General features: G+C 35.8%; 1 protein-coding gene across 1 annotated transcript in view; it reads left to right on the forward strand.

The window, feature by feature from the left end:
* Positions 1-27,521, forward strand: part of FCHO2 (FCH and mu domain containing endocytic adaptor 2) — a gene marked incomplete at both ends in the record, with an annotated part of 91,068 nt that overhangs the window by 45,254 nt on the left and 18,293 nt on the right. Inside the window, 12 exons of the mRNA XM_079548277.1 lie at positions 502-546; positions 3,294-3,366; positions 7,035-7,059; positions 13,708-13,782; positions 15,898-16,071; positions 16,517-16,531; positions 16,968-16,992; positions 17,824-17,866; positions 18,517-18,611; positions 22,461-22,964; positions 25,187-25,290; positions 26,599-26,728. Of these exons, the coding sequence (XP_079404403.1) occupies positions 502-546; positions 3,294-3,366; positions 7,035-7,059; positions 13,708-13,782; positions 15,898-16,071; positions 16,517-16,531; positions 16,968-16,992; positions 17,824-17,866; positions 18,517-18,611; positions 22,461-22,964; positions 25,187-25,290; positions 26,599-26,728 (1,308 nt within the window). The remainder of the gene's footprint in view (positions 1-501; positions 547-3,293; positions 3,367-7,034; positions 7,060-13,707; positions 13,783-15,897; positions 16,072-16,516; positions 16,532-16,967; positions 16,993-17,823; positions 17,867-18,516; positions 18,612-22,460; positions 22,965-25,186; positions 25,291-26,598; positions 26,729-27,521) is intronic.

The following is a 27,521-nucleotide window of genomic DNA, read 5'->3' on the forward strand; positions in this document are numbered from 1 at the left end:
CTCTACATCCCTTCTAATTGTCCGGGTAATTGGCTACGAAGAAGAAGCAGAGGAAATAAATTAAAAAGAATGTGAACCTCGAGATTAGGGCTATAGTTATCCTTTTTTCTTTTTTTTTTACTTTTCTTTGCATAGCTCTTCTATTAAAAGAAGATAAATCTAAAGCTTTATATTGATCCTATGTTTCATATGCAATTTGGATTTAGAGAAGGAAACCTGGTTGTAATAATGTGGGATATTAAATTATATTTGGACAGCGTGCATTAGAATTATAATTTTTCACTGTGAAGGAGTAAAAATACTTAATGATATGCACTATGTGTAAGATTTTATCAACTGTTTGACCATTGGCCATTGAGGTTTTCCTTTACCATTTAAAATCCTAAATAGATTATCTAATGTTTTCAGGAAATATTAGCAGTGGATAAAATGTTTTAGTGTTTGACTTTCACTTGAAATTGAATTCAATCTAATGTTTATTTTCATTCTAATTTATTTAAGGTCCTATCGAATTTGAGGAATGTAATACATCCATTGCAGTTGAAGGTGAGTTATTCTAGCAGTTATTTGCAGTACGTAGTATCTGAAACTGAGGAGCAAACGGTAAATGGCTTGTGAATGTATTTAACTTGAAAGTATTTTAGCAGGCTAAAAAGCAGTTGTTATTTTGAGAAACAAATTTAAAAGAAAGTAAGACCTACAGTAATTTTTTATAAGCCTAATGCATCATTGTCAGAGAATGTTAATGTTTATTATAAATGTACATTTGCTAAGACTTTATGTTTTGAGAGGTTTGGATTTGGTTCAGTTATGTCTGTGTAACTTAATTTACGAGTGTCAAAATATGGCTCAGGCTCTTTCCATTGTTGTCATGTTTGTTGTACCAATTTTAATGCAGTGTTATGGTCGCAGATCCTTCCTTTGTTGGTGTAACTTATTTTACTTAGGGAATTGTTTAAAGTGGTTAAGAACTGTTTTATTTGCATATGTATTTAGTCTTGGAGCAGAGGAGCTGACAGAATAGCTGTACTGGCCGACAGTTCTGAAGTTGCCAAGGTTGCAGCTGAGACTTAAAGCTTTTTTTTGACTGAAATAATGGGAATCCCTGTCAAGAAACAATTCCGATATTCTATTTGTTGTTGTTTTGAGCTGGATATGAATGTCAGACTAACATTTTAAAATAATTTTGGAGCTATCTGTGCCCCTGTGGAAACATAAGATACAGCTAAGTTTGCAGCTACCTGATTTCAGAAATTTTGAAGTATTGCACCCATAAGTTTTCCAGGAGTGGAGAGATTCCTTATGTGCTGCTACAGAAGTCACTCCAAAAGTAATGCCTCCGATTTATCTCCGTGGAAACTACATCAGACACGAAGAGCACTGTAACACTATTTGATTTGGCAAATTCTCAGCTACCGAACACTGTTTTTCAGGAGTCACACCTATTAGCTATGCATTTTCACCACTGATGAACATGAGCCTGCATGCTACACTTGTAAGCATCTGCACCAGTGTTGGTTACCCATTTGCCACTGCCAAAATGCACCATGCACTGCCTCACTGTCCTCACATTCACTATTTGATCACCATAAATGTTCAGCAAGTGTCAATGAATGTAAGTGGGTTCAACCTCTACTGACACCACCAGCATCTGCCTCTGATATCCTGGAACAGCAACATTAAATAGGGGGCCTTACTTTCAGAGCAGCTTTTGTAGTGTATTTCTATGAAGGAAAGTTTAATGTTATTTTAATGATACACTTGAACTATCAGTTTTAAAATTTTTAGGAACTAAACTGTGTCCACCTTTCTTCTCAAAAGTTTGGTGCAGGCAGTGTATTAAGTCAAAACAAAACTGTAGACTCATTGGATCTGATCTTTGCACTTAGCTAAACATTTTGTTTAAAGTGAGACAGAATACTTAGCTGCAGCAAAAAAAAAAAAAAAAAAAGGAGAGAAGCAGAAATGGCAGTGATGGAATATTTAAATGTGTTTTGATTTTAGCATGTTAAATGGTTATGAATAAAAACTTTTTTTCTGTACTGCAGTTAGGTATATGTAACCATGCTAAAAGTGAGACAAAAAAGACAGGAGGGGAGGCATGACCCCAGACTCAGTACTAGCAACAGCACTGGAAAGTCATGAGGTCAGCAGAAGCAGGAAAGCCAAGTGATGTTCACTTTTTTATGGGACAAAGATCCTACTTCTTAGGAGAATCGGTGGCTTGCAGCAACTAGGGTCATTCAGGGAAGTAAGAGCTGGGTTTTGAAGTGCAGTTGCTGATAGAGGCAGATTTGGCTTCTGATCCAAGTGGTATTCTGTCCATGATTCTGATCCACAACTGTTCAGCTGGAGAAATAGCTCCTGTTGAGTTTCTGTGAGTAGACTCCCTTTCTTCAAAACTAGCAGACCTTCAGCAGGTCGAGGGAGGTGATCCTCCCCCTCTACTCTGCCCTGGTAAGGCCTCATCTGGAGTACTGCGTCCAGTTCTGGGCTCCCCAGTACAAAAAAGACAGGGATCTCTTGGAAAGAGTCCAGTGGAGGGCCACGAAGATGGTGAAGGGCCTGGAGCATCTCTCCTATGAAGAAAGGCTGAGTGAACTGGGTCTGTTCAGCTTTGAGAAAAGAAGACTGAGAGGGGACCTGATCCAGGTCTATAAATATCTAAGGTGTGGGGGGCAGAATGGCGAGGCCGGACTCTTTTCAGTGGTGAATGGAGACAGGACAAGGGGAAACGGCCGGAAACTGCAGCATAGGAAGTTCTGCACAAATGTGCGAAGGAACTTCTTTACAGTGAGGTGACGGAGCACTGGAACAGGCTGCCCAGGGAGGTGGTGGAGTCTCCTTCTCTGGAGATGTTCAAGACCTGCCTGGATGCCTACCTGTGCGACCTGCTGTAGGGAACCTGCTTTGGCAGGGGGTTGGACTCGATGATCTCTGGAGGTCCCTTCCAACCCCTACAATTCTGTGATTCTGTGATTCTGTGATTCAATCATTTGTAAAAGAGTTAACAGTCTAGCGTACTGAACATTGAGAATTGTACAGTAGCAGTGTGTTGCCTTAACTGTATTTTGATATTTTTTTTTTATTTGTGTTTTATTAATAGCATATGGGAAAAATATTACAGATATTTTGTGTTTCCTTTGTTTCGCGCGATACAACTTCCATCACTGTCTGTTTGTATGAATCATTATATCACTGTTCAAAAGGTGTTCATAGTGATGAGCACCAGTGTTTGGTGGTGCTAGATGCCTTCTCTTTGATCTTTAAATGGTAAGTGCTTTGTTTTGCAGGAATAAAACCAAGGAAGAGGAAGCCTTTTGGTTTATCAGGAATAATGAAAAAAGAAAAAGATACTGAATCTGTGTAAGTGTATTTCCAGCTTGAAGTTCTATCTTGCATGAAAACCTGTGCAAGTATGGAGTGAGCTGATGTTTAATGAAAGTTGGTGTTATAACATGTTTAGAAGAGTTCTGACAATATGAAAATGTCATAGCTATTCACAATTTTTGTAGCTATTTAAGCTTTTATTTTAAGGAAACAATTTTTTAAGTTAATTTTTTTAAGTGCTGAAAAAATTAATTACCTAAGATTTGATTTTTTACATGTATGAAGTGTCCTACAGATATTTTTCTTTTTGTGTTTAACTTTAACAGTTATGTACTTCAAAACGGTGTTTTTTCTTTTTGCTGTGAAGATGTAACTAAAGCTCCAGGCTGTCACATGTTTTAAGTCATCCCTCTGTATTTCCATTCTGTGATTTAGTCCTTCTTCTGCACTCTCTTCGGTATTCTCTTATGCTGAAGTAAATGCTGAGATAAATATATACAGTATGGTTTTGGTCAGCAAAAATTTAGGAATACAATTACAAAGTATGAGGATTTTTTTTACGGTTTAGTTTAGAATACTTAAATTAGAGTGTTATAAATATTTGATTATATTAGTGTTTTAAGTAGTTTTTGTACATGTTTTAGAAATTATAATCTCTGTAAAAAGTGATTTACTACACATTTTTGGGATGCTGGACTTGCAACTTTGAGCAGCAGTATGCTCATTCATTTGCCTTTCGTTCTTTGCATTTACCTAATTACAAAGTTGTGATTCTGCATATTGAGTTTTGAATACTGTTATATGATTGAATTTTGTAGTTTTCCAACAACAAAAAAAACCCTGCCACTAAATGAGTTATTACACAAGCTGATCTCTTGTCATGTATGGCATTAACTTGCTTGCAAACCAAGCATCTCCTTCCATTCATTCTTCGTCAGATACGTTTAACCTGCCTCCAGGAAAATTTAAGACTTACTTTCTGGAGCCAGTAAAGATCAGGAAGCTCCAGAATCATTTGTCTCAAATGTATCCTTGACCCATAACAGAAGAAAATTTTCTTGGTTCAGAATGCTTTTGTAAAAGCTACCTTTTCTCAAATACATTATATTTAACATAGAAAAATAGTATGTCTGTCTCCTTCTGGGAGACCTTTTTTTTTTTCATTAGGTAGTGATGTTATCAGACAACTAAAATTGGTGCAACCACTCTGAAATGGGAAAATGAGTTTCCTTATTGCAACAATTTGAAGTTGAACTTGATTTGTATTACACTTTTTGTTTCTATTTTTACTCACAATGCAAAAATGAACAGATGCTGAGGTTAGTAAGAAAGAAGTATAAGTGCATGATACTGACCTACTGCATAACACATGCCATAGATTTTTTACAAAATTAATACCTAATTTATCATATCACATGTATTACATCATGTATTTTAATATTTGGTTAATAAGTTAAAGGGGATCCATTAAGTTCTTAAGTAAAATATTCTAATAATCATTTACCATCTCCTTATTGCTTGTCTAAATTTTGCTTGATTTCGTCTTCAGCTGATGTTCTGCTTACAGACTCTGCATGATAGAACTGTGCATAAGAAAATTCTCTGTTCAGAGAGGTCAACTCATTTCCTAATCTCATATTAAATTGGACTGGCAGCTTATTTTGCTTGTGTAGAGCTGACTTTCCAAACCTAGAATAAGTAACTCCAGGTTTCTAGGCTTTTCAATTTATCAGTAATGTGAGAAATTTATCAGTCTCTGAAGTGTTGACATCTAAACTGGGCATTGTACCTAGCAGTATTTTTGCACAGGTAAATGTCATGCACAGTATGGTGTATTATGTTTTGCTGTACAGACTCAATCAAGTGTTTCACTGCTATTCTGTTTGAATTAGTTATCAGCTAGAATCCATGGATTCCCTCGCAAAGTTGTCATTTTCCAAAATATATTACCTCATGGTAAAAGCATGACCTGGTCCTTTAATCGTAAAAGGTCGTGCATCTAGCAGTGTAAAAGTACATCCATCTAAAACCTGTTGTCTTTGTTTTCCACCTCACCAGCACTTTGAATCTTTTGGGTACTTTGTCTCTTGAGGCTGCCAAGTAGCGTTCAGAATAGCGTTTTCTGTTGCTCTGAAATCAGTTTAACCAGTAGGGGGAGATAAGACATAGGACGATTAGACTCACACATGTTTTCTTTTGTGGGCAGCCTTTCAGAAAAGACAGAATCCTTCATCTCACTGTCAGTACCATAACAGGCTCGACCGAATTCTGTATTCTTCCTTCCATATTAGCAAATTGTCATACCTGTTTTGAAAGATGCTGTAGCTTTTACATTTAACCCATTTAACCTTTCAGGGAGTCATAGAACCGTAGAGTCATAGAATCACTGAGATTGAAGCAGGCCTCCAACGTCATGTAGTCCACTTACCATTAATATTGAAATAATGAAAGATAAGCATTTTCTTCAGTAGTAATGAATCAGCTAACACAAAAGTAAGATTTGCTACATTAATCAGCTGTACAACATTTAAAATTTCAATCTCAGTTATCTATCTTGAATCTTGTGAGCTAAAATCTTGATCTAAAACTTAAGATACTTAGTTAAGTAAAGCTTGTGGTGTAGTATACATACAATAACTATAGTGTAAGATGCATCTTTTCCAAATCTGGAACTTATTTGCCTGAATCTGTTGTTAACATTGATTTTTGGCATTAATGTGGCATGATTTTGGGTAAGCTTTATATGCATGTTTCTTGCTGAAGAGCATCTACAGCAATAACAACAACAAAAATAAGCTGTGTTTTTGCATCTTTGTTCCCCTCGTTATGCTCTGTGGCATGTCTGGTTGTTTTGCTTGTTTGTTTTTTTCTCTGTTTTCGTTAAGTTGTTTTTGTTTTTAATTTGACTGCATCAAAATGCTGTTTTTCAATTGCACTTGCATTTACAGTGTTATTTGTCAAGGTGCTGATTAGAGAGGGCCTGTATGCTCCTGAAGCATTACCACATTCTTTAAATGTAATTCCTTCTCTTTCTGTTTATTCTCTCTTACTGCTTTAATCCAAGTTAATGCGGAGGAATATAACATATATAAATGTTTTTGTAATTACTACCTTCCTATCAAACACTTTTTCAGAGGGTTTTTTAGGATACTTTTTGTTTTTCCAGCATTTTCTGGTGCTTGACTCTAATTGTACTTAACAAACATGAACTAGGACTGAAATTCCCAAGGAGGAAAGATCTGAATAACTTCAGGAATAGTGTTAATTGCTTTAAGAGCTGGTTATCATACAAAATGTTTCATTAGCGTTGGTGACTTTTACTTACTGTGCACATAATCTGCAGAGACCTGACTCTTAAAGTGTATTCATCCAAAATAGAATGTGGAACTCCTGCCTTCCACTGATTCTTTTTGTCTTCACTACGATATGAGTTTGGTTTTTCATTATTTATTGTGAATTTTTCTTCTGTGGAGTTTCCAGCATAATTTTTTTAGAGGTTTTTGTTTGTTTTTTTTTTCTTTTATGTCTCATCCAGTCACGTGTAGATAATACAGTAAAAATTTTAACAGACTTTGTGAGGCAAATGAGTCAAACACAATGTTCCAAATTAACTGAAATTATTAAAGGAAGGAAGTACTGGGACTGTATGAATAAAACCATTTATGTGTTTTGTAATTTTACGTTCTCTTTATTTTTTTTAATAGGGAGTGTCCAGATGCAGACTCAGTTGTAAGTAGACTCATTTCTAACACAAATGTGTATGCTAACATTGTCAGGCACTGCAATTTACATACAGGCCCTGCTAAGTGTTATTTATGTGATAGAGGATTTAGTGTTTCACTAGCATAATTGAAGTGTTACTTTCACTCAGAACATAATCTTTCACAGTACATAAAGACATTCATCTTTAATATGTTTGTATTTCCATCCATTTCAGGTTTTAAACAGGATGTTTTTACAACAATGATTTGCTACTTTATTTTGCGAGTTAGTAGTTTGAACTGCTTGACTAATAGATTCCAAGTGAGTTAAAGGTTCAGTATGTTTTCATGAGGATCCAGTTTTGCATCGTCACATTCCTCTGCATTATTACTATCTCCATGAACAACCCTTCTGAAATTAATGGAGTTCTGCTTGACTGCTTGCAATAGAGTATAGCAGTATACTTTTAAAAATATTGCTTTAAGCGTAGTATTTCTTTTCTTTTTTTTCATGGTCTTTTCTTCATTGCTCTCAGTGCCATGACTTACATTTTCTTTTTTTTTTTTTCTAATAAAAATAAGCAGTAAATGTTAACACTTAATTGAGCCTTTTTTTTTTATTGAAACATGTCAGTTGTCTTGAATTACATATAATGGAGATCGGAGCTTCCTGTAGCTATGGTAGGGAGTAATTTACAGAATAGTATAAGAGACTTTCTAGAGACTTATATGTTTTTTTGTTCACTTACTTGCCAACTATATTAGGCAATTTAACTCTTCGAATTCAACTGTTGTAGAAATTTCTTCCTTGCATATAGTGTCTGTAGGTTTCAGTACCTACTAAAAGGCTTTTTTTTTTTTTTTTTAAGTAATTTGTTTTTTTAAAAAAAAACCTACTATGACCTTTTTTCTAAATAAGGAAATGTTAATTTTGCTACCTAATATAACTGTCTGTCTATGAAGAGCCTTGTAAGCATCATATGAGACAGTTGTTTCATCCTATACAATGTCATCTTGGTTTAAAGCATTTTTTTTTCTTGGGTACATTTAAAGCTATGTAAATTTAGAATTATCCCTATAATTATCAGGGTTTTCAATGAAATAATTTCTTTTGACAGTTCGGGTTGAGTCACTGGAGTGAAACACAAGTGGGTTTGACTTGCAGTGTTTATTTTCTTCCTTGCTTATTTTGGTCTCTACATTTTTAGAAAGTAATTAATTCAACTGTAAATGAATCTGATGTTCTTTCTTGCTGCATGAGGAAGACCATTACAATCATTTAAGTTAACTGATCTGTCTAAATACAGTTATTTTAAAAAATTAGCTTTCATATCAACTAACAGCAAGACTAACAGTTTCTTAACCTTCTCTTCTTTTTAATGCAAAATCTTTTTTTTCATGTATTCAGAGTTTAAAATTTGATCTGTCATTTCTTCTTGCTTTTTACTAGCAACATTATCATTTTAAGTGGTAGAATGCTTTAATAGCAAAGTCCATTACTATAATTTTTTATTTGATTGCTAGAAAATGCTAAAGAGGAGTTCTCAGAAAATTCAACTTACTTAAGGTGCCCCTTAATTATGATTAAGATTGTGAATTTCATCTTTGGTCACTCAATAAAATCTCATCCTCTGGATTTTGTATTAATATTATCTTTTCTAAAAGATGGCATTTGTTAATTTGTCAAGGATTTTAATTGTTTTTCTCTTTGGAGGGAGGGTTGTAGGAGGTAACCAAGCTGCAATGATGATTGTACACGCTGAGCTACATACGTTGTATTTTTAGAAATTAAAGATCAAGTAAGAATTGACTTAAATACTTGATCTACCAGTCCTATGTGATACTGTGGATCTTTGAACATATATTAAGTGGCAAGTTCCATCTGGCTCTCCTCACCAGTCCAAAATGAATAATGCAGATTAAAAATTCCTGCATTGTTACGTGTCAGTCTAAACATGTAACTTCCATTAAGTTTAGCCTTGATAATTAAGAAAATAGACAGCTAACAGCGTGTATACAAGAAAGAGATAACAGCTGAAGTTTGGCTGTGTATACGTGTTCATTACCTAGCAAGTTGCTACATGGGCAGAACTAATAGGTTTGATGTGTTCCTAGGTCTACAGGAAGTTAAAAGCTCTAGCAGAACCTTTTCTTTTGGTAAAGTGTTTACAGGATTTCACTTGTGTCCAGTAAGGTCTGAGTTTTGATTGCGGACCTTCCCGTCTGGAATACTAGCAGCTCCCTCTCTTCTACTTGACTGCTTTTTTTCATGAAAACTGTAGTAATGCAATTATCTTTGAGTCCTCTGTTCTGTCAAATCCATTTGAAATTGTCCAGTAAGTTCAAAAGTAATTAAGAAGGGAGTCACAAATGCACAGAGTGTAATGCTGCACCTTTTTATTATATAGGAAACTATAATGAAAACAAATACACTGAGGCATCCAAAAGTTTTCATTAACCTCATATGTATAATATAATTCAGATTATCTAGATTTACAGACTCTTTATTGATAAGAAGTGGCTCAATTTGGAAGTACTGTACTCTTAATTTATGGAGAATAAGTATAACCATAATTATAAATTTCTTTATTCAGTCTTTTTTTTTTTTTTTGCTTACATTTTGTAATATTTATCTCCGACTGACACAGTTTAGAATAGCTGCTGCTATTACAGGATACGAGCCTTTCTAGCCACAGTTGCAGGTGGAACACTCCGAATATCTTGTTTTTCTTCTTGCATCTCTGTCAATGGGACTAAATGACTGGCTACTCTCTTCTTCTGTGATGCTGTGGGTTTTTGCGTGTGTATGTGTTATTAGGTATCCTAAAGAGAGGAGCCTGAGAATGTATTTCAAACCTTTGTACTTCAGGGCTTACCTGGGTCAAATTGGCATCTCAAATTTATTAAAAGTGGAGAGGCTCCTTTTCCTGCTCTTTCAGGCTACAAGCATCAACTGCTTACTTTGATTTTTCTCCACCTGAATGTGCAGAAGGAAGTCAGTCTTCTTCGGTAAAATGGCAGAGAATTCCTATGGAAAAAAAAAGAAATAGAAAACTGTTCAGCTCAGTCGTAATTTGCTGCATACTTTGAGGAATATGACGTAAGAAGCTCTCATAATCACTGTAGATTGCTAAGAGGAGAAGAAAGGTAGAAATCTTGCTGAAGTTCAGTTAAGTCTATTTTTTGGCCCAGTAACTGAGCTATGAGCAGTGCTTTTGTTGCTGATGAAGGGACAAAGGAAATAGCTAGACTGCAAAATACTTCAAATGTTCTTCTCTTTTACTTCCTCTCTACCTTTAAGGAATCGGTGACATGGTAGCACTTTGGTTTCTCCCGTTGTTTTTAGATTATAGGTGAGACATAACATTTAATTAGTTAACAAAGTGTTGACTAAAATTCTGAAAATGAGTTTTGGCAATAGAATTCCAAGCCCTCATACTTCTTGTATTTGCAGTTTTACTTTGTTATTTATTATGTCCTTTTGTTATGTTTCTTCAAAAAGAAATTCAGCCCAGAAAGTCTGTGAAACTTACTAAGGCCAAGAAAAAGTTATAAATGTATTTTTGTTACATGCATGCTTTTACCAGTATGCATATACATACATATAAAAATGTATATGTATATACTTGAAACTATGTATGACATGAATCCATGTGTTGTATCACATCTGCGAACATCCAGAATTCAAGTCATATCCATATTGAGCTTTTTTTTTTTTTTTTTTCCTGGAAACAAATAGAGTTATTATGGAGGGGCTAAACCTGAATTCCTGATCATACTAATAACTATTTCTTATGGAAAACCAAAGTTTGCAAAGATGGTCTTCCTCTGTGATGAAGTTCAGAAGTGGATGTTGTGTTTTTTTTCTTCATTTCTGCATGGTAGGCAAATCAGGACTTGACTATAGCATGCCTGGTGCTTAAAAGACACACCTGACTTGCAGTTCTGTCTTTGTAGGAGTTTGGAGGAGGCTTATCAAACTAAATGCAAATATCTTCCTTAATATGAAATTTGTGAATATATAATTTACCCAAAGAGCTGTATCTTCTGCTGCTGTTAAGAAATTTGATATTAGTAAATAATAGTCTCATGTTTTAGAAAGTAAGGAAAGCAGTTCTCCGTGAAAACAGTATTTTGGAATTAATTTGTAAGATTTTTAGTTAACATGCTACTCGCATATGACACAGTTGGTACCCACCCTTTTTTAAATAGTATATACAAAAAAACAATTTCAGTATTGTAGAAAGCAGAAAATACGTGAAGAGTGATCAGAATTTTTTACAAAATCAATCTGAATCACTGAGAAACCTGGAAACATAAAGCTAATGATTTCTGATTCTGCTTACACTATATAAGGTCCATAATTTCAAATTATATATTTAAATTTCAAAATAGGAAGAAAGAATTACAAGTCAAATTCTGTTATGAGCATATCAGCTGACTTTTTGCCTGAAGTTAGGCATACAAACAATGTACTGAAGTGACATTGCTCATAAATTGTTGTTACAAATATTTTTGCTAGATCAGAAGTAGTTAAGGCAAAAATGCTAGGAAATTGAATACTTTTAAGAATATTAAGATTTCAGTACCTTTGACAGATGCAATTTATTTTAGAGAATGGATTAAAATAGTGCAATGAGAACATTTTCTGCAAACAAAGGTTTTTTTTCCCAATTTTAAATCAAAGCAGGCATATTTGCGAACTCTGTTGTTTGTGTTGCATCTCCCCAGTAATAATATCTTTTACATATATGCCTGGGCTGGAAGAAGAACTGAATGTTGTATGTTTAAAGACTTTTGTAGTTTTTCAATTCATCTTAACCATGAATGATCCTTATCTATTGAAAATTTACTATTACAACAACTGCAGAATTCAGAAGTTGCAGTAAGAGCATGTAAGAACCCTCTAGCTATATGTTTTTGTTCTGTTTACTTGGATGTCAGGTTTCATTAGTGTTTTTTGGCATATAAACAAGGTCGGCCTGAGGTCAAGCGTAGCTAAGAACCCTGATTTGAGCAAGTGGAGCTAAGGTACTGGACCGTGTGATCCTACTCTTACTACATTTTTTTCTCCAGTTCTTCTTCTTTTTTTTTTTTTTTTTTTAATCAAATAGCAGTGTGGCCATGTCTTAAAAGTTTAAAGAAATTGCACCTACATCTTCTATATTTAATAGTATGAGTTTATACAGTTTTACTGACTGTAGTTTAATGTGCGTTCTAATTAGGTATGCTGTCACCTATTCTTAAGTGTTTCTTAATCCTTTTGGCAAAAAGTTTGATCTTTATTTAATTCAATTTAATTCACAATTGCTAAGTTTAGAAGGATATATCAATAAAATACAAGACGCCTCATTTGTGATTTCTGCAGGACAGCAGTTTTATGCTTATCTAAATCAATTCAAGCTGAATATGTCTTTAAACCCAAGTCCAAATTTTAGATTTTCTGGCTGTTTTCTAGCTCACTTGAAGTTTCTAGTGTAAGTTATCTTCTTATATCTAATGACTTACATTGGAAAGATGTATTTTGATGTATTTTGGCCATAACGTAAAGTTCGCTTTCATTCAGATTGCCTCCCACTACCTGTTTTCAAATACAATACAGGTAAATTGTTGGTACATTAGAATAAATGTCTTTTTTTTTTTTTTTTTTTTTTTTTAGTATGAATCTTCATGTTTGTATTAAAAATCGAAACTGATAAAATCGGTACATGCTGAAGATGTGTGGGTTCTGCTTTTTATACAAAAATCTTATTTGTGGCAGCTCAGTTCACAAAGTCACTCATGGTCTTTTCGTTTATTCTTCTGTTTTGAATGGGATAATTAGCCGTATATGAAAGTATATCAGTCTGTATATAATGTAAACAAGTTTGGCTTTTTTTCCCATATAATTAAAATTGAGATTATCCTACTAGAAACTTGTTTCTCTCTGTTTCAAAGTGCTTTTGTGAAACAAAGTCCTTAGCTAGCATTCTGAATTATTTTTAGTGCAATTTTCTCAGTTGATATATTTAATTATCTGCAGTACCTGAAAAACTGAAATTCCTGATTGTTCAGTAGCTTTTAAAATCCAGCCCAGTGCTGGAGATGTCTTTTAAGTTTCATCCGTGGTTTTTACTTAATGTAGATACTTTTTGCTGAAGCACCAGTACAGTCTTGCTGACTTTTCAAGGGGGAGAAAATTTGCAGGCTGTTATAACCTGGAATGCTTTTACTCACATATTGAAGTTTTGACTAGTGCTTAGTAAATTTATGCTCCTGCATCATCAGAACCTTCAGTGCTTTAACTGAAGGGATTAGAAGTAGAAACTGGGAAAATATTTAGGGCAAAAAGAATTGTAGGCTTACTTACCTAACATACTTCTGTTATTTTCTGGCCTTTTTGGTAGCATACTGGTAAAATACTGGTGGCATACTGGTAAAAAAAAGCAAAATAAAGGAGGTGATTGAGACTCACAGGAAATGTATTTTCACAGGAAACGTGGAGGTTGTTTTGTTGCATTTTTTACTTTTTATCTATAGAGAATAGCTTGAAATAACTGCAATAATTAATGTTAAATAGTGATTACTTTAATTAGCCATCATAATCAAATTTCAGTTTGTCAATTATATAAGATCCAGTTGAATGTAAGAATTTTTTTTTACTTACTTGTCAATACCTTTTTTGTTGTTGTTTTAGAACATTCCTGATGTAGATGATGAAGGATACAGCATTAAACCAGAAACAACACAGGATATCCTTTTCACTATTACTGTGCTAATTTATTTGATCTTGTAATAATCTTTTGAAGAGGGAGAATACTGATTAAACAGTTAAGCAGAGGAAAATGTCATGGTACTTGTGTTTCAAATTTGCATTCTTGTGTTCACGGTTTCTGCAAACCATGTTGAATTTTGTCTAGCCTTGATTCTGTGTGTGTGTGTGTAAACATTAAAATTTAAATCTGATGTATTAGGAATGGTAAAAGAGTGTTCTTTGTCTAAAGACAGCGAAGATGTGAACAAAAACTTGAAGGTAGCCATGCAGGCCTTTCTCTGTGAAAAGCTTTCAGAGAGTTCATAAAGTAGAACTATCTTACACATGGTAAACAGTTACTGGTTCTATACCTGCACCCTCTCCACGGTTTTATAGCGTCATTAAAAAGATTAGGAATGCCAGCAGTCCAGAAATAGAACTTCTGCTTCTTAGTGAAGTCATTCCAGCACACAGAGTTTTTATTGTATGTTAATAGTTGTTGTGGTAAGTTGATAAGTTTTTGCCATGAGTCATTTTTCATGGAAGCTCATTATTTTTTCTGCTCTTTCTCTGAAGAAAAAGATTTTTTCCTCTTTCTCTCATCAGAAACAGGCTGTGCTCAGGACGTGAGATCTGGCTTGTGATAGGTCTAAGCAATCTCTTAGCAAAATCACTGATTTTTGGGAATGTATTCTGCTTTTCTGGGGAGAGACTAGAAATAAAAAGTAAACTTACACTTGAATTTACCTTAAATAGTGTAACATTTTTTTGGTTGAAAGCACCTTAATGTGTGTCAATCCTTCATAGCTTCTCTGCTCGTATCAACTTTGCAGAATATTCTTCTGCTGACCCCGGGGAAGTTTGCTTTGCTGGTAAAAACAGTCACATTATTTCTTATTTACAAAACCAATATAAAAATGAAAGACTATTATTCAGTTCTGGGGGGAACGTCATTACTTCATGCTTTATGTATAGTTATGAAATGGAGACTGGAGTGAATAACGTTCATTCTTTGTAAATGATTCACCCAGACATTCTTTTCTCCATTATCCTTTCTGTCATGAGGAAATGGAAAAGTCTGTACATGTAGTGGCAAAGCTTAGTGATTTGCAATCCTTGTCAGCTAGGTTATACCACAGCTTCAGAATCTCTTGGCCAGATTCAGGAAGTCATCAGTTTTCTTCTTTTCCTTCCAATAGCATCCAAGGATGGTTATTTATTCTGCATATGGGAACTCTTAAGATGATTTGTTGGCAGTCAGGCTTTGTAAGGCCGGTCTTAAGTGTTGAAAAAACTTTCATGAAGTGACCTTTCATTTCAAGGCATTCACATCTCAACTGATCTTTGCCAGTAACCATTTCATAGACTTCAGTGGTCAGCCTGTGCCACTTTACAAAAGCTGTGTGCAACAGCCTGATGGGTAGGAAATGAATCTTGAAACTCAGAAGCTTTCAAAAGAAAGCAATTTTCTGAAATAAAAAATGACTTGTCTTTAAAATTGTGCTTTCCAGATGTAATCGATTTTTGAGGATGAACAGACTAAGATTTAGATATCTGAATATTGCTTCACCAGATCTCAGGGAATCTGTCAGTTGAATTGGATTTGGAATGCCTTTAGGGTTTAGGGTTTTGACATTTGTCAGGGAATGCTTTGAAGAGATTTTGTTCATATGGCTGTCTTTTTTCAAAGTGAAAATAACAGAAGCAATATATAGATTATGCGTTCTTCACCCAGACAGCAAGATACTTTTTGTGTTAGAGTGCAGGAAGTTTTGCAGTTTGTTTCTTGTAAAAATAAATGCACTTTCAAGAATTAGAATAGACCTTTCAGAGCTTTTACCCAATGGAATTTACATGCATATGAAGAATCATATAAAGAACCACTGCTACATATATTTTGCTAGTTTTGAAGGCTGTGTTGTCACTGTGATTCCTTTGTAGGCTGACAGTAGTGTTTCATATACTGGACAGCCTTCTGTGTAACTGGCATCTTTTGCAGTGAAACTGTCAGCATCACTCTGCAGAAATGGCAAGTTGTAATGGCTGCTACTCCTGCTTCCTCTGCAGTTATGCTTGGCAGAGGTACCATGGACACTCCATTGTCATTTCCACCTTAACTGAGAAAAACATATCAAAGAAAACCATTTCTATTCATCCAGTGATTCTGACTCTGAAGATGATGAACCCAGGAGGTTCCATATAGAAATAAAACCTGTACAGCCAAATAATAGTTCTCAATATACTATGCCTTCATTGGATGAATTAAAAGTTTCTATTGGGAACATTGCTCTTTCTCCAGCAACATCTGTAAGTAATTTTGTTCTTTGTATTTTTAATGAGAAGAAAAGTCATAAGGAATCTTTACTGTAAATATTCCATTTACTATCCAGAACTTATTCTATATTCAAGTTCTTTTCATTGCAGAGTAAGTTTCCCTTAATGCACTTTGTTGCAATATAAAATAATTCTCCCTTAGATTTTAGCTTTCCTGTAAGTCTTAGGAGTGCTCAGACTTTTAAAACTGATTATATAATGTGGATATGTGTAGTTTGTAAGGTGCAGCTTCACTGTGTGTGTTCTGCCTAATCACAGAATGATCCTTCACATCAAGCCATGGTACTACAAATAGTTTTGAATTTATCTAGTACAATACTTAGATCAGAATTACGATGGCTTTGATAACAAGGAAGATACTATATGTAACATTAAAATACTAATGGTGATTTTTCTATTTTTCCCCATGTTTTGAAAGCAGAGACACAGTCCCGTAAGTACAAAATGGCTTTTTGTTCATCTTTTTAATTTAAAATCAGATGAGTGTACTATGTGTGAGAGAAAATGTATTATGCTTAAAATAGTACAACTATGTATTGAGAAAAGCTGAGGAATGATTTATCTGTCAGATGTACAGTGAGATATGAAAACTGTTGTATCTTCCTGACCTACCCTGCAAAGTTGTGTAGTCATACTGCTGACTTTATCAGCTCAGCAGTCTTCTTTCCTGCCTTTTCTTGTTCCATGTTGTGAGTGTGCATTAGTTCTGTCACAGGTCCTGTTTTGGTTTTCTATAAGCTCCAGAATGTTTTACCTGGCCTTGAAAGCAAAATATCTCATAGAAAGTAGAGTGGAAATATGAGCCCTAAGACTATTAAGCATTCTGTTTGGAAATTGGTTTAAAAATTTTTTTTCTTCTTCTGTTTCAGGCACAAATGAATCGAAATTCATCCAGTAAGTGTGACTGTTTAACTTCTAGTCTGTTTATGTTAGTTTTTTGATCTAGCATGAAAATAGATTTTTTTATTGTTTCAGAAATGAACTTACTCAGTATTTCATAGTATAGTATCAGTATACTATACTATGATATCAGTATATCAAGTAGGAAAATATTTATCTTGTCAATTCTGGATACCTTTTTGATATTTTCCTTCAAACAAACTACTCATAGTCAATTCAAAGGACAAAACTAGCTTATCTGGTCAAAATTTCAAAGCAGCTAGTAACCTCCAAAGATCTCTTCATTTTCTATATACTTAACTGTTCCCTGTGCTGGGAATCAGATGAGACTGTGACTGTGATGAAGAACAAGTCCGAGAGTCAAATGGAGATTACTCTTGTGTGAGCCCTTCTAACTTCTTAAATATTATTCCCAAAGTTGCAAAGTAGTCTGTTTTAAAACCAGAAATACAAAACCTGACCAGGAAAGCAGAGTGTGTGAGTCTCAGTCCTCTAGGTTGTTTGGTTTTCTTTGTTAAGTGAGAAAACAAGCCAGAATTGCTGAAGAATAAACTTGATGTAAGCAGTTTAATTTGAGGAAGAGATTTGAAGTGATTTAAAGAAATACTTCCTTCCAAAATGCTTTGCTCTGTATAGTCCCCTTGCTTCAGAAGGTATTTCAGGAGCATCTGAATTTACATTATCTGAAATAATACATTTTCTTAATAATTCGTAATTAGCTTTGAACAGCAATCGTAAACATTTACTATATTTTTATAATGAAGCAGAAATATTTATATTTTACCATACCATAGCTTTGGTCTTATTATTTCGTCTTTTGCTTAGGTGAGGAGTTAACAAAATCGAAGCTTTCGGCTCCGACAAATGAGTAAGTTCAACTTCTAAAATTATGTCAAACTAAGTTTGCAGGGGGGGGGGGGGGGGGGGGGAGGGTGAAGATTTGGTCTTATTTTTCTCCAGTACTCAGAAAGTCGTTGAAATTTTCAGATGACTGCTATTTTAAGCATCTCTTGCATTATAAGAATTAAAGAGTAATAATGTAACATTGAAGATTTTTGTTTGCTTGCTTTTCCCTTTCTAATGCATTTTCTTCTTTGTGATGGCTCAATTGGTATTTAAAATTACGTGATCAAAAATTATTGCTTTTTTTTGTTCAGTTTCCATTGCACAGTGTTTCACTGCGAAGTGCTTGAGATCACAAGCCCAGAATTTGGACAGTTTACATATTGCTTATATATTGCTGAAACAAATCAGTTTGTAGATGTACGTCTTGCTGAAAGTGAGAATACATACATATACATACTAGCAAAATGACATATGTCCATACACACAGTTGCCCAAAAGTAATAAAGGGGTCAATGCATATAGTTTAATTATGTGTAAACTAGTTCTACAATTTGTAAGTGCGTTTACTTTTAGATGCAAAAGCTAATGAATACCACAGATGAACTATCAGTGCTGTAGTTCGACTGTTATGTGTGCCTTTCATTTATATTCCAATTGTAACTCTTACTATAGAAAGGGGAACAGTGACCTTCTGGCATGGGATCCACTGTTTAGCAGTTCGCTTGAATCTTCCTCTTCAGCCTCCTTGGCTTCCTCATCCTCCTCAGGTGAGATATTTGATAGCAGGAAAGTGTTTTCTGCATATTCTTTGGGATGTTCTGTGGTTATTTTTTTAGTAATTGCATGTGTTTAAATTGCCAAAATGAAAGATATCCCATGTTATGAATAATACGGAAGGTATGATATATCAAGCTTTTAAGCTGGGGAGCAAACGGGAAGGGGGAACACAAGAAACCTTTGGAAAATTCTATCTTGCTTTTGTTTTTTTCTCTCCTTCTCTTCCTTTCCAAAATTGATTATCTGTGCTGAAAGAAAAACATAGTCAAATTTTTTTGCTAATAGGGCTGAAAGATAAATGGAGGATATTGCAGCAACTATGAACCAAGCTGAGCATCCATTTTGAACAGGAATGGATTTCTTCTTTACAGAGGAGGCTGCTGAACTATCTAGTACAAAGCCTCCATAACGCTTTGCAGTGAAGAGTCTGTTTTCTGTATGAATTCATTATTCTGTTATGAGATGTGTGGGCAGAACTGGGGGGCAATGGGAGAAAAGGGCAGGACTGAGGCTGCATGGGGCTGAGGGGAAAGTTGTTGCACCACCTGAGAGGAAGTGAATTGTATGTATGTGAGTGAATTATGCTGAAAAAAAGCTGTGTTTTCTCAAAATAATCTGTTTTTTTAGCTATATTATTGCTTTGGTCATAGATCATAGACCTGTAACTGCACACAAATATCTAATTCGTGTTTATTCCCCATACTTTGTGCTTTGGTGTATAGGCACTTCATAGAGGTGCCCCAGCTTGAAATGTTTGTAGAAAGGGTTTGGGGAATCTCTCCATGACAGTGCTTTGTAGGTGTTTCCTCGCTTGCATGCAAGCGCTGAAGGTGACTCCACTTAAGCCCCATATTGTTGATTTTGTGATTTCTTCCTCTTCTGTTTGCTCCACAACTATCACCAGCTCCCTGTAGGACCACTGGTTACTCTTCCCATACCCCACCATCTCTATGAGGTCAGCTATGCTAGTGGTAAAAATAATGTTAAAATCGAGGTGTATTCAATCTTTCCCAAGCAGATGCTGATGTATATACAAGGATTAATGGTCACAGAACCCTAAACCCTGTCATTGTCACCAGTTTTGCAGTGATTTCCTGGCCTGTTTTATTAGTGCCCTTCTCATGCTCTCACCAGCAAGATTGCATAGAAGACAACCTAAGCCCCATGCTATTGATCACTGCTCCCAGCAGAAATCTGTAGTTAGTGCTGATACTATGAATTAGAGGTATCATGTATACTTCACATGGAAGAATGGAGGGATTAGTAGTTACAGGGTTCAGCGGTCAGCTTTAGCAGTCCCTCCACAATATCGTAGATTTAGGCTCCCCGCAGGAAGCAAACCTCTCTAGTTGATAGCTTGAGTTGATAGATGCATGTCTTTGTCCTTTTTGACTCCTTGTACGGCAGGGAGTCACCCTTTATATGACCTTCTTTTTCCAGGTAGTCTTCCAGCTGGCATTGTTAAGGAGTAGTACATTCACTGCAAGTAGGCTCGTGTCTTCAGCTGTGAGGGCAGTGAACCTCCTCAATTGTAAGCCTTTAGGAGAGGCAGAAGTTTTCCTTTTAGTGCCTGAAGTCACCAGCTTCTGTCCTTTCCCTCTGATGTTACACAGCCTGCTCATTTCCTCCTGTAACTCCTCCACTTGGTGGCATAGCTTTCAAGACAGCCAACAACTATCCTGTAGGACAGATGATCGTCTGTCCTGGTATTAGACAGAGGCCTACATTCTGCCTGAAATGTGGGACTTGGAGGGCCATATCTACCGACTGGAGCTTGGTTTGTGATTAGTTGATTTTTTGCTACTCATGGGTAGGAGAATAAAGCAGGTTAGAAAAATTTCATACAGTCCCTCCTCAGTGAGCAGAACTGTGGAGAGAACAGCCTCTGGCTCATGAGCAGTGACAGATCATTGGGATCAGTAGCCAGACTTCAGGGGGAGTCTGCACGTGGCTTTGCACCTCCTAAAAGTGGCTTATGTGCAAATCCCTACATTTTATTGAAACTGGTGGAATATAGTGCCTTGTGGGCATAAGCCAATCTTAGATATGAAAGTCAATTTCAGATACGAGAAATATCTGAATATCTAGATATTTTGCCTTTGTAATGTTTCTCTGCTAAATAATTATTAAAAGGATTGTCGTTCTAGGAATTAACTAAGCTGTTTACATTAGTGAAATGACCCATGCAGTTAAATAGAAAGTTTTCCAAAATGTATCAAAGTAGTAATATATTTGGAATTTTTATTTTTTTTTACTGAATTGCAGTAGTTCGTATTGTTGTTTAAATTAAGTTAGCTTCTGATGCTCATTACCCTGCAGCTTTTAAAAGTACACAATTTTGATCTGATTCTCTTTTGAAACCTTTAGAAATGAGTGTTTTATTTCCAACTTGAATGTTAATATAGATAATACTGCTGTTGAAAGGTTTTAACAGTTTCAATCCAAAACTTAAATTGCTGAAATATACAATAAATTTTTTGCTCTGTATACGAAGTATGATCTATCACATCCCATAGATATTTCTGTCTTTTTCCTGCTAAAGCATTTCTTAGAATACTGTTTCGTAATTGTGTTAATCATTGAACACCTCAACCACTGCGGTATTTTTGCAGGCTGTGGTTTATGCAGCATAGAAGTAAACTTTGGTCATCCATGAATAATCCTGTTTTATTAGAATTTAAGCTAGTTTTATTATCTTGAACAAACCCAACATACATTTTTAGTGATCTACTGATACTTTATAAATGCTTTTTTTATTTATCTTCCCCATTTTTATAAACAGGCATTTTAAAAATAATCCTGCACATTTCCCCATAGTTTTAGTATGAGATTTACAGTTGCATTTCAAAGGCTTTGAATGATGTTTTCAGAACCTAAGTACATAAAATACGTAAAAATGTCAGGAAGAGAAAGCTGTGTTAAGTATCTGTTTATCTGGTCTTAGATCATGTTCTTGTTCATGACAGAAAGAAAACTTTACAGACCTATGCTACTAATGTGTACGTTTAAATTTATTGCTCTCTTTAATTCTTTGTGCCACTCTGCTGTTGCTCTTAGCTTTGCCAGTATGCAAAACATTAAAGAGTTGACTAACTGCATTTGCTGCTTCTGTTGTCATCTACTCCAACAGGCAACAGCCAAATGCGGGGAAAACTTGTGGAAAACTCATTTTCTGGCAGGTTGAAGACTCTGGCATGACAGAAGATAAATTGGGGTAGATGGTGCCTCATGCATTCTGTGACTTACTAAAGAAGGGATTGATAGGATCAGAAAAATAAGAAGCAAGTAGCATCTCATGACTTTATTGTCATCATTCATTCACTGAACAGTTATTTATGTTGGGCTTTTCCACTACAGATGTGGGTAAGAGCATAAATGTTTGGAAGGAAAGTAGGAGAGTAGATTTGACTAAGTTGTTTTGAAAGAAGTTGAAAGGAGAGATCTATTGAAAGGAAATAAAAATGGATTAGGACACCAAAAAGGAAAATAAAAGGACAAGAGGAAGTTAAACTTAACGTGGTATAGAAGTTAGAGATTAACAAAATCATGAGAATTCGGGATTTAAGGGGAAAGAAAAAACATAGATTACTTCTTGGCTTGCGTAAGGAATGGAAAGTGACATGTCTGACAGTTTGGACAAAGCCAATGTGATAAATGTTTTGTTGTTTTTTTTCTTATATGTGTAAGTGGTGTGATTTTTAGCCTAATAGAGCAATTATTTTTTATGCTGGCTAATAATAATGCAGAGGATATTGATATTGAATACACCTTTTAAGTCTGGATTTATATTTTATCATTTCAGTATTCCATCTTGTTTCAATTCTTACCTTTTCCTTCAGCTACTCTAAGAGAGCACAGTAGGAATTCCTCATCTACCAGTGGCTTGCCTGGATGTAGAACATCTCAGTCTTTGCTTGGACTCCAGACAGATTCTGGGTCTGGAAGCCCATCCTCACCAGACTTCATAATTAGCACTTTGTGCAAATCTGGTGTAGAAGTACCATCAGGGAGTATCAGTACTTTATCCTCTGTTTCATGGTCTCAGAGTCAGTGGATTTCCTTCGCTGATGAACTTTTTACAATTAGAGAAACAAGCACAGACAAGAAGGAGCAACAAAGATTACATTTTAAAACTGAAAATGCCTGCCTTGCCTCTTCTGCTTTGCTTGGGAATTCTTCCAACTGCTGTGCTTCTGAGGATCAAAGTGACCTTTCAAATAATACTATATGCCATGAACAATTATTCATTGAAGAAACTGGCACTGCTGCAGAAATTTCTTCCACATCATCTTCAGCACATCTGGACTATAGTTTAGTGTCTCCTTGTGTTCGTTCAAACAAGGGTATGGCCAGCATGCATTGTGTACTGCTCTTTGCTAATAACTGACTCCAAAAAGCAAGCTTTGGACTGATTTTTTATTTCGTTATTCTAGCTTACCTTAAAATTAACTTCTTAACTTAGAATGTACTAAATTGCTTGTTAGTGTCAATTTCATTGAAACTTAGGACACTGAAATAAATATTCAGCTTGACGTAAGAGGAAAAATCAATTTATTTAACTATAAAGGCACTGCTTTTTCTTAGCTATACGCAGCTTAGCTTTTCTGGAAATGCACATGTACTTTCCTGGAATGTCAGAGAGCAATGAAGTCTCAAAGATTAAATGCTTGATTTTGCATAAACAGTTCCTTTCTTGAACAGATGTATTCTGAACCTGCTTTCTATAGATCAGATTAAATAAAGTTTAAGTAAATTTGACTGAGAACAGTTTCTCTTTAACACCCAATATTTTAAAAAGTGGATCATATTAGAATGATGCTACATACTGAAAGAGCAAAGCAAGAAGCATTGGGCACGGTTTGCTGAATATCTGTGATACTGAAGCAGATTACTGATGTTTAACATGTACTGTGTAGCCTGGGCATATGGTGGTTATAGTCAGTATTAGCCACATTTCTTCCCAAGTCAGCAGTGGAATTCCATTACCTCAGTGAGGGCAGAATTATGTTGGATGCCTGAGAAAATAAAAACTGCGTAACATTAATAAAATTAATCTTAATATTACCTTACTTAATCAAAAAAAAGAACTGTCCAGGGTAATTTCACAGAATAATGGCATGGTTTGGATGGAAAGAGACCATAAAAACCATCCAGTTTCAACCCTCTGCCTTAGACATGTTTGCTACCCACCAGCTCAGGCTGCTCAGGGCCCCATCCAGCCTGTCCTTGAATTCCTCCAGGGATGGGACATCCACAGCTTCTCTGAGCAGTCTGTGCCGGTGCCTCACCACCTTCTCAGTGAAACACGTCCCCTGACATCTAATCTAAATCTCCCCTCTTTCATTTTAAACCCTTTTCCCTTTGTCCTGTCGCTGTCTACCCATGTAAAAAGTTCACTTCACGTATTGGAAGGCCACAGTGGGGTCTCCCCAGAGCCTTCTTTTCTCCAGGCTGAACAAGCCCAGCTCCCTTAGTCTGTCTTCAGAGAAGAGGTGAGCCTTTCCAACAGCTCCACATCATTCTTGTGCAGGGGGCCCCAGGATCAGATGCACTACTCCAGATGAGGCCTAATGAGGGCAGTGCAGAGAGGAACAATGATCTCCCTCTCTCTGCTGGCCACTCCTCTTCTGATGCAGCCCAGGATACTGTTGGAGTTCCAGGCTGCAGGCACACACTGCTGGCTCATACCCGACTGTTGGTCCATCAGGACCCCCAGGTCCTCTGCACGACTGCTTTCACGGAGTTCTCCCAGTCTGTACACATCTGGGATAGCTCCAATCAAAACACAGCACCTTGCCTTTTTTTTGAGGGAGCTTATAAGATACGCAGCAACTATAACTATATATTTGGGTTTCTATTTTGAAGTGATGGCATTTAACATTTATTTTCAAATACAGTTCTCTTCAGAAAAGTGACTGTGTAAAAGTGGCATCTTTATACTGCTGCCATCGTCTGTTGGTTGTGTCTACTAGATTTAGATGGACATGGGAGCAGTGTTTTGTACTGCTTTTAAGATCTGACAGGTTGGCTAAAAGAGATAATAAGGAGCTACTGTGTTCTTGCAGTCAACAGAGTAATTTGCTGAGTTTTTTGTGTTAAACTGGCATTTACTTACTGAAATCAGTGGAATTTCAGAAGGCGTGATTTGATATTAACTGTTATGCTATATTATCAGCCAGAACCAAATGTGAATTTCCACTGAATTTTTCATTATGGTAAGACATGAAAGATTGTCCTATATTCTATGTAGAATATACACAAAAATAAACTCAGGTAAAACCTTCTTTTGCATACAAGGCTCTGAGATTAGTTGATAGAAAATCATTTGAGAGCATTGAGAAATACCGTGATGCCATTTTTAGAGTCACTTTTCAGAGTGTCTCATCACTCTTTTTAAAATACTTTTTGATTTGTGGTGAATCTTACAAAATAGAACTGTAAAACAGGAACTTTTAATAGAAACATTCAGTTTGGTTTTATTCACTTGGTTTTATTTGACTGACTACCTATTTGTGTTCACTGTGACATTTCTAATTTTGATTTTCTTACGTTTGCTTTCTTTCAGCAAGACCCACAACTCCTCTTACCGTAGGCACCATTGTACCCCCTCCAAGGCCTGCTTCAAGAACAAAATTGTCTACAGGGAAACTTAGTGGAATTAATGAAATAGTATGTATTGATTTTTTAAAAATTCTTGTTTATAAATAAATTTCAGATATACCACTTGTTTATATTGTTACAATGGAGTTATTTTCCAGTCAGGGCTCAAGAAATCACATACTCAGATTTTCACCAGATAGGTATGGGCATTGTTTGCAATAAGTGTGTTACTGTAACAAAAATAATTCTTAATTGATCTTGGATTGTTTTTAGTTAAATAAATAAATAGTTTGAAAATGCATGGATGGGGGGGGGGGGGGGAGGAGGATTAAGTTATTCACAATGCTAAATTCTAGCAAAATTATTAGCAAAGCTTCATTGATGTAGGAATATCGCCTAAACTTTGGGGAGTTAGTGGTACTAAGTGGGTCATTATCAGTCATGCTTTGATACAAGTAGACGTGCTGTGATTCACTCTGCCCTTGGTGGAGGTGATTGGTGAAAGGAGATAGTGGATTGCAGCAGCTGCTCATCAACATAGAGAGATGCCGTCTTTGCTCCTTGCCTGCAGTGCAAGTTCACCTACTGTGAATGTGGCAAAGAATGCACATACTCAGGCAGCATATCAAACCAAACCATGCTTGATCTCTTCTATGAATATTACGATTCTTTGGGTCCCATTTGACTTACTTGAAAAAAATTTTACTGTGGTAAGATCCTCTCCCTTCCTGTGTTTCGAATTAGCAAGATGTTACATGGCCTAGCAAGCCTATGGGGACAGGCTGAGAGAGATGGTACTCTTCTGCTTAAAGAAGGAAAGGCTGTGGGGGGGACCTTATAGTGGCCTTCCAGTAACTGAAGGGGGCTCACAGAAAAATTGAGAGCCTTTTTGTGAGGGCATGTAGTGACAGGATGAGGGGAAATGGCTTTAAACTGGAAGAGGGTAGATTTAGTCTAGATATCAGGAAGGAACTCTTACTATGAGGGTGGTGAGACACTGGAACAGGTTGCCCAGTGAGGCTGTGGATGCCCCCTCCCTGGAAGCATTCAAGGCCAGGCTGGATGGGGCTTTGAGCAACCTGGTCTAGAGAGAGGTGTCTCTGCCTATAGCAGGGGTGGTGGTACTAGATGATCTTAAAGGTCTTTTCCAACCCAAATCATTCTATGATTCTATGGTCTCCAGGGAAAACTTGTCTTCTGTTTTATGCTGGAAAGTGGGATATACAACACAGTAAAAGATCTAAGAAACACTTAGACATTTATTGTGAAATGAAATGAAGATCTCTTCTATTTACAGTACTTTTCATGTTTGTAAAATTAATTTTTAAATTAACAGACTTTCTGCCTGTTGATACTCTTGTAATCTCCTTTGTTCAGCCTAGGCCATTCAGCCCTCCACTGACCTCTAATTCAAGTCCACCACCTGCAGCTCCCTTGGCACGTGCAGAGAGCATCTCCTCAATATCCTCCTCTGCTTCCCTTAGTGCAGCAAATACACCTACAGTTGGTAAGTTACATTAACCATTTAACTTAATTAACTTATTTACCGTATTCACTTGCTAGTGGTGGCCTAATTCTGCCACTAGGTTTTGCTTCTTGTGAAAACCATTCCTTGCATTTAGTGGTTCCATGTGTAAGTCTAGTCTGGATACCTCAAGTATCCTTTGAAATACCTACCTGTAATTGACAGGACACTGTTCTGTCCTATCAGAACAGTTCATTTGAATAGAGCAGATCACTGATCTGATTTTGACTTGTTCTTTAGTGAAAGATTTCTCAAAACTGAAATGCTGTATAACTTTGTGTTTTGTGTTTCTGTGTATGTGTTCACCAAGCACAGCATGTTATCGTGTACTTGTTCAAAATTCGTTGTAAGTGCAGAAATATTTAAGGATGCTTATAAACTTGAATGAATACGGATGTTCAAAACAGAATGTATATGCTCTTTGTATTTGCTTTTTATTGTTATAATTGTAGTTTCCAAGAAAAAAACACAAAAACATGCATCTTTTCAAATTGTTTAAGCATATTACCTAACCAGAGCTTGTTGATAAAAATGTGAAAAATAGCCAAAAACAATGAAGATGAAAAGCAGATACGTCTTTACAGGTTGTCACAAATTTCAGAAGATTTTCTCATGTTTGTAGGGAAAAATCCTTGAGTTTTTATATTTGTTTATAACAAACAGTAAGGAGATTTCAGAAGTGTTTTGTTTGCTTTTTTTGTTGTTGTTTTAAGTACATTTTAACTTGCTTTTTTAGCAAAATTGTAATATTTCATTCCTGAATGGTATTACACTT

Source organism: Tetrao urogallus, assembly GCF_951394365.1.
Source record: "Tetrao urogallus genome assembly, chromosome: Z".
Classification (NCBI taxonomy): Eukaryota; Metazoa; Chordata; class Aves; order Galliformes; family Phasianidae; genus Tetrao; species Tetrao urogallus.